The sequence below is a fragment of the Musca autumnalis genome, unplaced genomic scaffold, assembly GCF_047663935.1.
Source record: "Musca autumnalis isolate F117 unplaced genomic scaffold, ASM4766393v1 scaffold_371, whole genome shotgun sequence".
Classification (NCBI taxonomy): Eukaryota; Metazoa; Arthropoda; class Insecta; order Diptera; family Muscidae; genus Musca; species Musca autumnalis.
In genome coordinates, this window is record NW_027411946.1 from 37893 (window position 1) to 48975 (window position 11083).

The 11083-nt window shown below is 38.3% G+C and overlaps 1 protein-coding gene across 1 annotated transcript; it reads right to left on the reverse strand.

Annotated features, from left to right (window-relative positions):
• Nucleotides 1-8087: 8087 nt before the first annotated feature.
• On the reverse strand, nt 8088-10543 carry LOC141400542 (uncharacterized; the record flags this gene model as incomplete). The annotated part of the gene is made up of 1 exon (XM_073979747.1): nt 8088-10543. A coding segment is annotated over exon 1 (2456 nt), but the record flags the coding sequence as incomplete, so codon positions are not given.
• Nucleotides 10544-11083: the final 540 nt, after the last annotated feature.

The window sequence follows — 11083 nt, forward strand, 5'->3', positions numbered from 1 at the left end:
GTATATAAAAAACAGATAAAACATTTACAATTCAAGTTAAGACTTACATCACTGTATGTAATTTTTTGAGTCATGTTTTATTAACCATATTCTGACACCGATAGAAGGCAAAAAAACAGAAAACACGTGTCTCGCCGTTTTTCTCTATCTCATCAACTTTCGCGGTTATAGGCCTCCAAAGATTTAAGACTTAGATGTAAAAAGGGATCATTTTATCAGGATTATATCTTCCAAATCTGTAAGAAATTACATATAATCTCAGGACAAAGTCGTAGCTCTCCTCATAAAGAACAAAAATTGTGAACATATAAAATCCATCAAACTTCATCTTCAAATTTCAAAATTTTTTTCTCTGGTTTTGGTCTACAGATATGAAACCGATCAAGTTTGAAGCAAACAACCAACTACAAAAATTAACCTTAGATCTCAATAAAAATCTTTCTCCGAACTCCGTATAGACGGGTCTAAAGGGTCAGAATAGCAAAGCAATTTACGTACCCAATCTCTATAAATTTGGTTTCATATTTTTCTTTGGACGAAATCCGTATTAGACAATTTGGAGTTGATTTAGCCATGTCCGTGTGTCTGTCTGGATGGTGCACACGATAACTCTCGATTTGGTCCAACATTTGTCTTTCGTAATATTTTGTCCAAATTTAGTTGAAGTTCGAAGTTGGGCCCCCGAAAATGTTCGGAAAATTTGTGCGCACGGTAACTCTTGAAGGGAGTAACCAATTTGGTCCATACTTTGCACATCGTGAAATGTGTACCAGACATAGATGAGGTCTCAATATTGCCTCTATCGATCCACTCCTTCGGGTACCTTCCACAAAAATTTTCGGATAAGTTCAGTTTAGGATCTGCTCTCGAATCGCGTTGATTTTTGTTGTAGCAACTTGTATTCACTGCGCTCCTTACGACGGTATAAGTTTAATCAGGAGCAAGTCCATACTTCCTAAGATAATAGCCTGAAAGATGTAAAGAAATCTATGCCACCGTGCGTTGTGGTTGGAGCGCAAGATGAATCTCGACAGGATCTGCCGATTCGGTCCAAAATTTGGCCATCGTAATATTTTGTCCAAACTTAATTTAAGTTCGAAGATAAGGCATATCGGCCCACTCCTTCAGCTACCTCAAGTTCAAAAATGTTAGGAAAAAATGTGTGCGCGATAATTCTTGAAGGGAGTGAACGATTTAGCATATATTTTACACATAGTTATATATCTATTAGACATCAGGTTCGAATATGGACTATATTTGTCCACTTCTTCGGGTACCTCCCATACAAAATTTCGCATAAGATCATTTTAAAGCCTGCTCTCGAATCACGTCCATTTTTGTTGACGCAATGGCAAAATTTACGATGGTAAAATTTTTTTCAGGGCCAAGTCCATACTTCTTGAGAAAACAGCGAAAAGTGTAAAAAACCCCTATGGCACCATAGTGGCTCCAAAATTCTGCCCTCGTCATATTTTGTCTATATTCAGTTTGAGTTCGAAGATGGGCAATACCGGTCCACAAATTCCGGTACTTCGACCCGAACGAATCAACCGATTCCGTCCAAAATTTATGGGTCGATTCCGTATTGCGACGCGAGTCATGTCGCGTCGTCATTCGTCTCTGCGACAAAATTAAAGCGATAGAAAATAATCATCGATAACAAGTCATCGGTGATGTAGCGCAGCGGTTTTTGTTTTGATTTGAATAAATCAGAAAAAAATATTAGAGGAAGTTGTACACAAAATTTATAGTTTTCTAAAATGATAAGCTCAGTGGAACTATTTTTTGATAGTAGTGAAGAAAATATAGTTAACGTAGCATCTATCAGGCGAGACTAAAGAGATAAATCAAATCCTTTAGAATGTCCATCAGTATTCTGAGTATATTTGGTTTCCAACATTCATCAAAATAATTGTTAATTTTTTAGGTTTAAAGCCTATTTTCGGCTTCCAAAAGACGCTGTTATTTATATAGTAGAGGCATTAAAAATGACTACAAAAAATCCACAGATCAACAGCAATACAGCCGATCTTTAAAGTGTGTGCTGCTTTAAGATTTTTTGCAGAAGGAAGCTTTCAAAAATCCCATGGCAATGACTTTAACCTCGGGAGAGCTCAGCCCACATTGTCAAAGGTATTAAATGAAGTTCTGGAGATAATGGAGAAAAAACTGTGTAAAATTTGGATTGCTTCCATATTAACAGAAGAGGAAAAGCGTAAAAATAAAAACTATTTTTATTCAAAAATAAATTTCCTGGGCGTTGTCGGATGCATTTCTACCTCAGCAGATTGTCCAATTTCACTGTTATTATCATCCCATGTCTCTTCAATTCCGTAGATCGCACCTGCAGGATTTGAAACCATATTAATTTGCAGTAAGTCTGCTACAGCTTGCTCCATCGACGACAAAGATATTTCTTGTGATGGTCCACCTCCTGTAGCTGTAATGTTCTTATTTTAAGACATTTTTTTCTTAAGTTTAGAATTTGAAATGAGTCCATACTCTGTGCCATTCATCTGGTGTACGCACACAACTATTTTATTGCTCCACAACATCCTCCCACACCTTATCAAAAGTGGCTTTAGTCTGACTCCACGAGCTACGTTTGGGTGGGCTTCCATTTCTTCAAGCAGCATTTCAAATTGCTCTTTTGTAGTAATTTTTACCAATAAATAAGTTCACTTAAAATAAATGAAAACGTTACTTACGTTTCAATTTTTCGTTGTTATTCGTTTGTAAAAATGCACGGCGACAGCAGCAGAGTCTGTCCAAAATTTGGTCTTCGTAATATTTTTTCCAAACTTAGTTTAAATACGAAGATGGGTCATATCGGTCTACTCCTTCAGGTACCTCCCCAACAAATGTTTAAAACTTTTCGCTAAATTAGTGTGCACGTGGTCTATAATTTGCACATCGTAATATTTCTACGAGGCATAGATCAGGTTCTAATATGGGCTATATCGCACACACAAAATTTCGGAAAAGTGAAGTTTAACAGCTACTCGCTAATCGCTTTGAATTTAATTGCAACAACAACATTACGACGGTACAAGTTTTTAGTGTCTGGAGAGCACGATAACTCTCGAACGGTCCAAAATTTAGCCTTAGTAATATATTGTCCAAACGTAGCCTAAGTTCGAAGATAGCCCATACCGGCCAACTCGTTCCGACACAAAAGTTCAACATTTCCGCTAAAAATAAGCGAGAAGAGTAACCGATTTGGTCAATACTTTCCACAACGAAATATTTCTACGGGATATACTTTGGTCCATTCGAATCTCGAATCGCTTTGGTCCATTTTGCAACCACTTGTATTCGCTATACAAGTTTTTAGGCGCAAGACAATTCTTTCTATGAAAATGGCCCAAAATCTGTAAAAACGCCTATGGCATCACGCTGCAGATGGTGTATATTGTGCCATTTCCTTTGACGTTTACATCTCGTATAACCCTTTCCAGCTGGATAGGTTTGTCTGAACTGAACAGTTCGAAGATTTTTTTTTTGCTATTTTATTTACTTAAACTTTCTTAATCTAATATGCCTAATGATCAGACTTAACCCTCGTGAAACGTAGTATAATGGTTGGATGATGTGTGGGGCTTCGGTAGACTCCTAATTTTCCAATGTACCTCTTAGGCTATAACAACTAAACTATAATATAACAGCTAAAATCACTATAAATGACCCTCGCCTTAATAAGGCACAAATAAAATGACATCTTACAGAGCCGAATGAGCTTTACGTGAATACCAAATTCAGATATGGCTTGGAATACCTTTCAACGTAAGGGTCTATCGAAGACAGCTCTATAATCGACTCAAAGATGGAAAGTGTTGATCTGCATTTCAGCAGTATTTTCCAGGATTTGCATTGTCGTTCGCACAATATCTCTGACACTATCTTATAAGTAGACAGCGGAATCCTATGCAAATGCATATATGGTTAGGATGGTCGTGGAGAAAATCTGATGAGACAGAAACTAGTTTTATCACAAAATAAAACGAATTAGGCCCAGAAACTTTTGCATATTTTGCATATTTTTACATATCTGCATTAAATGAGCATATGCAAAACCATATGTAAAAGTATACACAAGGATTTGTGGTCTAAAAATCACACTGAAATGTGATATTAAGTCTTCGTTAGGGGTATGAAACTTTACAAATGACATTTGTCCGCATGGGTCCACGTCTTCATATTTCCCAATAAAATGGTACCTCCCGATTTCCGATATTTTGAAGGTTGTGTCCTCAATATCCCTCCGAAATGGCTGAAATTTGGTATTAAGTCTTCCTTGGGGGTATAAAACTTCATATAGCCCTCATGGAACGGTACTTCCGGGTTTCTGGTATTTTCAAGGTTGTGGCCTCAATATCCCTCCGAAATGGCTGAAATTTGGTATTAAGTCTTCCCTGGAGGAATAAAACGTTCCACCTGAAATTTGTCGGTATAGGGCCACGTCTTCATATAGCCCCCATAGAATATTACCTCCCGATTTCCGATATTTTGAAGGTTGTGACCTCAACATCACACTTAAGTGGCTGACATTTTGTATAAAGTCTTCGTTGGGAGTATAAAACTTTCCAACTGAAATTTGTCAGTATAGGTCCACGTCTTCATATAGCCCCCATAGAACGGTACCTCCGGATTTCTGGTGTTTTGAAGGATGTGGCCTCAATATCCCTCCGAAATGTCTGAAATTTGGTATTAAGTCTGCCTTGGGGGTATAAAACTTTCCACCAAAAATGTGTCGGTATAGGTCCACGTCTTCATCCAGCCACCATAGTACGGTACCTCCCGATCTCAGGTATTTTGAAGGTTGTGGCCTCAATATCCCGCCAAAATGGCTGAAATTTGGTATTAAGTCTTCCTTGGGGGTAAACAACTTTCAACCTAAAATTTGTCGGTTTAGGTTCAGGTCTTCATAGAGCCCCCATAGAACGATACCTCTCGATTAGCCTCATTATCACACCGAAATGGTTGAAATTTGGTATTTAGTCTTCGTTGGAGGTACAAAACGTTCTCCCAGAAATTTGTCGGTATAGGCCCAGGCCTTTATATAGCCCCCATAGAACGTACCTCCCAATTTTCGGTATTTTTGTTGTTTGTGGCCATAGCAACGCACCAAAATGGCTGAAATTTGGTATTTAGTCTTGGTTGTAGGTATAAGCCTTTCTGACTGAAATTTGTCGGTATAGATCCACGTTTTGATATAGCCCCAATAGAACGATAACTCCCGATTTTCGTAATTGTGAAGGTTGTGACGTCAATATCCCACCGAAAGACTGAAATTTGTTATTTAGTCTTCCATGGGGTTATAAACTATTCCAGAAGAGAATTATCAGTATAGGTCCGCGGGTTCCTATATCTCCCATAGAAGCGTACCTCTAGATTTTCTTTGAGTCTAAAAACTTTCCGCCAGAAATTTGTAGGTATGAATCGACGATATATGGTCTCCATGGAACGGTTTCTCCCGAATTTCGGTATTTTGAAAATATGCCAAATGGTTTTACCGAACTTGCTGATATTTGGTATTTAGTCTTCTTCATAAAGGAAAGGAAACTAATTGTTCCATTTTACTTCAATACAACTCGTGGCTGTGGGTATAAAAAGTTCGAACTTAACGCTGTTTTTACTTGTTACTGTTACTGTTCTTACCGCACTGAGTGCCACCGTGGTGCAATCGTATGCACACCCGCCTTGCACTCAGAAGGTCTACGGTTCGATTCCCAGGCCAAGCATTATCAAATTTTCAACGGTAGAAAAATACCCCTCAGTTATGTTGGCGACATTTCCTTGAGTATTTCAGCCATGTAAAACTTCTCTAAATGTTTTAAGACACGCCGCACAGTGCTGCCGCGTGGACAAAAATTAAAAAATGTGATGTTAACTTTTACATGTGTTTATATTTTTTCCTTACAGTAAACACATCCGATACAACGAATCTGAAAGAATTTTGTCGATATGTGCATCCATAATGAAGTTATAGCTCTTTAAATATGAAAAATATTTCCCAGGTAATCTAAAGCGATAATCATATGAAAATTATACGACATTTTAAATAACATTTTTTGAAAAGTTTGTTGATAATATTAAAAGCTTTGGATGGGGATTTGATGGGTGGGCTATAAATATAAAATTTTAGTACAATAAGTTGACATCAACTGCACATGGGCAAAGTACCGTTATCAAGAACTAAAAATTTAAATTTGATAAAAAAGTATAAATTCTTAATATTTCGTAGAGTATATCTTTTGATTGCCACCTATTGCCACCATGGCACTTGATTTCCGTTAATTGGACATCTCTTCCAAAGCGATATGTGTAAAAACATTCTGCCCATCCCTGCAACCTTCTGAGATATATCGGTTCAGATTTTATATAGCCCCCATATATATCTTTCCCCGATTTTGCTATAACTCTGTCAATTTTAGTCGAAAATCCTTGAAATTTTATATGTGATATTTGCTTAGGCCCATGATTAGATTCACCGATTTTCGTAAAAGTCGGTTCAGATTTGGATATAGCCCCCATATATATCTTCCCCCGATTTTGCTAAATTTCCTTCAATTTTTGATGAATAGCCTTCAAATTTAACATGGGAGGTTCCTCAGGCCCCTGTTTTACCGTTGACATAGGTTGATGAATGTTTTCACAGGTACTTATGAGGGCACAGGAATGAAAAATATCAAATTTGGTCCATATCGTTCAGGTTTGAATATGGTTTCCATATATAATTTCGCCCGATGTCACTCAGTTACGGATAATTACGTCATATTTACCTAATTTAAATTATATCTCACATACATTGTGTGTTTAGTGCATCGAATACATATATAAAATATATATGAGAGCTTTATCCAAATCTAAACTTATTTTTTCAAAATCGGTGAAACTGAAAAAGGGCTTAAGAAAGCATCCCATGTTAAATTTGAAGGCTATTTTCCAAAAATTTACCGATTTATAGCAAAATCGGTAAAAGATATATGGAACCTATATCCAAATCTGTACCGGTTTTTCCGAAATCAAATCAAAATCGGTAAAACTGAACAGTGGTCTGAGGAAACATCCCATGTTAAATTTGAAGGCTATTCATCAAAAATTGAGCGATTTATAGCAAAATGGGGAAAGATATATTTGGGAGCTATATCCAAAACTGAACTGATTTTTAGGAAAATCGGTGGAACTACTCAGGGGCCTAAGATATATCACAAATAAAATTTGAAGGATATTCGATTAAAATTGACCGAGTTATAGCAAAATCGGGGAAAGATATATATGGGGGCTATATCCAAATCTGAACCGATATGGACCAAAGTTGAAATTTTTCATTTCTATGCCCTTATTAGTACTTGTGCAAAAATTCGTCATCCTAGGCCAATTCGTTCTATTTTTGCCCACTTTTGTATGGAAGCGGCAACACTGTGCGCCGTTCGGACTCGGTGATAAAAAGTTGGTCCCATATCATTGAGCTAATATGAATCGGGGTGCACTCATTGGTATGATAGAAGTCTCTCTTGTCCCTTCTGGGATGTTTATGGAACAATTTTATATATAACTAGTGGACCCGGCGAACTTCGTCTCGCAGTATTTGTATGTTAAATGTTCCATAGTTTAATAATCGACAAAGTTATTGGATACTTGCTAAATTGAAGTTACTTTATTGATGTCAGAACAGATTTTTAAATCAGCGAAGTACTTTATGATAAACTATATTTTTACTTCTATTATTAGGAGCAAAAATTATCAAATCGGATGGTTTACCGACACGGGAGCACGCGACGTACAATTGACCATGTGAAAAACATTCATTTTCAAGATTCAAGCCACACACACTCAAAGATTGACCTTGCGATTTGTTTATTGTCATGGCGAATGCGAGACGAATTGGAAATTGTATTCGCTTGAACTCGAATGGCATGTCGGTTGGAATCATTGGAATCCTCGGAATGAGAACTTCCTCCCCTTTAAATTTCCCTTTTAAAATAATGGCATGAATAATATTTCTTAAGAGTTTTATGATCACCAAACGCGTTCCGTTGCATAATTTTGGTTGGTTGATGTTCCGAAGCATTATAACTACTGACCCACGCTTCAGTTCCAAGTTGTGTGGTGGCAACCCAGGTACGTCCAACGAATTCAAGAATTCAGTGGGATAGTTGGTTGCATCGTCCTCGTTTGTTACACAATCAATAGATTTAAAAGTGTGCAGAGCACCAACGATATTGTTTTGTATTGTGCAATTCAAATTGTCCACATCGAGGTTTTTAGGCGCTAAAATTGCTCTTTCACTTAACCAATCGTAATTTTTGTGGTTATAAATAATGTTCGGGAACACGTTGTTGATAAGCTCATCTTTAGTCGACACGAAAGTGCAAAAATTTGGCGGAAATGAAATCCGACCATTCATAGGGTCTACAGGGATTTGACCATTGCCAATTTCTAATAGTTGTTTGGAGAAAACTTCAGCTAAGGGATCATTTTGCAATGAAACCCGCATATTAGTACTTAGTTCAAGTTTCTGGAAATGTGGCCACAATGAGGATGACTTCAGGCAAGCATTGATCTCATCGGCAGCTGTGGATCGTGGTATAACTGGAAGCGTTTGCCGAAAATCACCCGAGAGTAGAATTAAAGCACCCCCAAAACGCCTTGTGTCATCCCGCAAATCTTTCATAGTTCGATTCAGTGCTTCTAACGCACGTTTATGCGACATTGTGCATTCATCCCAGATAATGATCTTGCTTGCTCTCAACACTTTGGCCATTGATGAATTTTTCGATATGTTACATATTGGTTCTTGTACTGATTGAAGGTTTAGTGGTAGTTTCAACGCCGAATGAGCGGTTCGGCAACCTTCCAGAAGTGTAGCCGCTATTCCCGATGAAGCAACTGCTAGAGCAATTTCTAATCTCGCGCGTACTGTAGCTAAGATTAATGATATAAGGAATGTCTTCCCAGTGCCGCCTGGAGCATCAAGGAAAAACATGCCACCATTTCCTTCATCAATTGCTTTCATAACTGTGACATACACTTCTTTTTGTTGAGGATTCAATAAGGGCACATTCGTTCGAACCATTTGGCTTAATGTGTTTGTATCGTATTCATGTTCACGATGTAGTTCTCGTTCAAAAGCCTCGTTCATTCCCCGATTTGGTGATGGCATTCCTAGTCTAATCAACAAACTGCCGCACATGGCATAGCACATATCTTCAATCATAACCAAAGCCCTGTTGTGTATCTCGTTAGTCATATCAAGGTTAGGATTCGATGAATGGACACGTACTTGGTGCAAGATGTCTTCCGACATATAATCCTTGAATTTGTCCCACAACTCACGTGGATTCGATGGAAAACATGTAGATATTATGATTGCAAATAATGTGCGTATCTGACATGGGGATGCGGAAAGAGCTGCTTCAGCGATTGTCGTGTCCCAATGCGAATCATTTTCAAGCAAATTTAGTTCATAGCATGCAGCACGAAATGTAGGTAAAACAATGCCATTGACAGTTCGAAGCGACTCAAAAGATGTGGGACCACGGACATTGACCAACAATAATCTCAGATAAAAACACTCATCATTTTTTGGGTGAACAGTATAAATGCGGCCAAGAGCTTCAGAAGAACGTATATCTGGATACCCAAGAACTACATCGCCTCGCTTTCTTCGTTGAAACTGTTTCGTAGCAGCATTCCATGTGTAATAACGTGGCATGTCTGTGTAAAGTAATGTCCGTGCGAAGGAATCACTTTGACAAATCGAGAAGAAACTTGTCAACGTTGTCGGTGGTGGGGTTTGCGCACGTTGAATAGCATTTGCTTCAGTGAAATAAACACGTTGACCATTCTCCAGATGAACTGCCAAATGTGTAACGGTCGGAAATCGTTCGTGAATAGGAAAAGAGAATATACGCCAAATCGCTTCATTACAGCTTATGTATCGACCAACTTGATACTGTGCAATTTCATCATTTGGGTCAAGTGCTTGAAGACCAAAAGCCGCCATATCACTACCTTTCGTGACATATTTGCAAATGTACTTAATTGACTTAACTGAGTTGCAATACTCTACGTTGCAATGAGCCTTAAATGTCTTGGAAAGAAGCGGGGAATATGGTACAACCCATGAGTTGTTGACGACGAAATCTTCTCCTTTTATTTTAACAGTAATTGTTTTACCACCATCGTCAGGCGATCGGCGCCGATACAGTGGATAACCATCAATGCCACTAATGGTCTCATTAGTAATGTTTCGTGGGTAACGCTTGGAACACTTGCCGTCGACCATGCACGGAGACTGAGGATTATTGACTCCACACGGACCGTGAATCATATTTTTTATTACCACTTCATGCAGTTCAGGATCGGTTTCAGGGTCAGGAATCTCAGCACATATTATATCATCAACTTGGTCCGGTTGTATTTTATCTATTAACCAAATGAGAATGTGAGCATGGGGCAAGCCTCGTTTTTGCCATTCAATCGAGTACATCCAACATCGAGTATTTCCGAAAACACGATGCTTAATGATATAGTCCATGAGTGACCGAATTTTTTGCCGGAATACACGTGCGGTGATATCATGCCGGTCACTTGATGTTTGGCCAGGAAGTAGCTGTTGAACAATTTCCACCCACTTTGGATTGCACGTGAAGGTGATGAACAGATCGGGACGACCATAGTAACGTACATATGTCATAGCATCTTGCGCATATTCATGCATATGACGTGGGCTTCCAACGAATGTCGCAGGTAAAATGGTCAAACGACCAATATTAGATGTACTTATTTCGTTGGAAATTGCATCTCGTAAATGAATGTACTCCTCCGTACGTAGTTTTGTTTGGTTTAATTTGATAAAGAGGAGACGCTCAGACTCGATTTTGGCATACATATCCACGCAAAATTGCTGAAATAGTCGGCGATATCGTAGCATATAATTTTCTACATTCTGGCGAATCATCAACCGATACGCGTAAAAACTCTTTGCACTGACATTCTTCTTGGTTTCTTCACCTAAAAATATCATTGGCATCATGTGATATAATATTGCAATTAAAATGTCGAGACGCACCTGTCG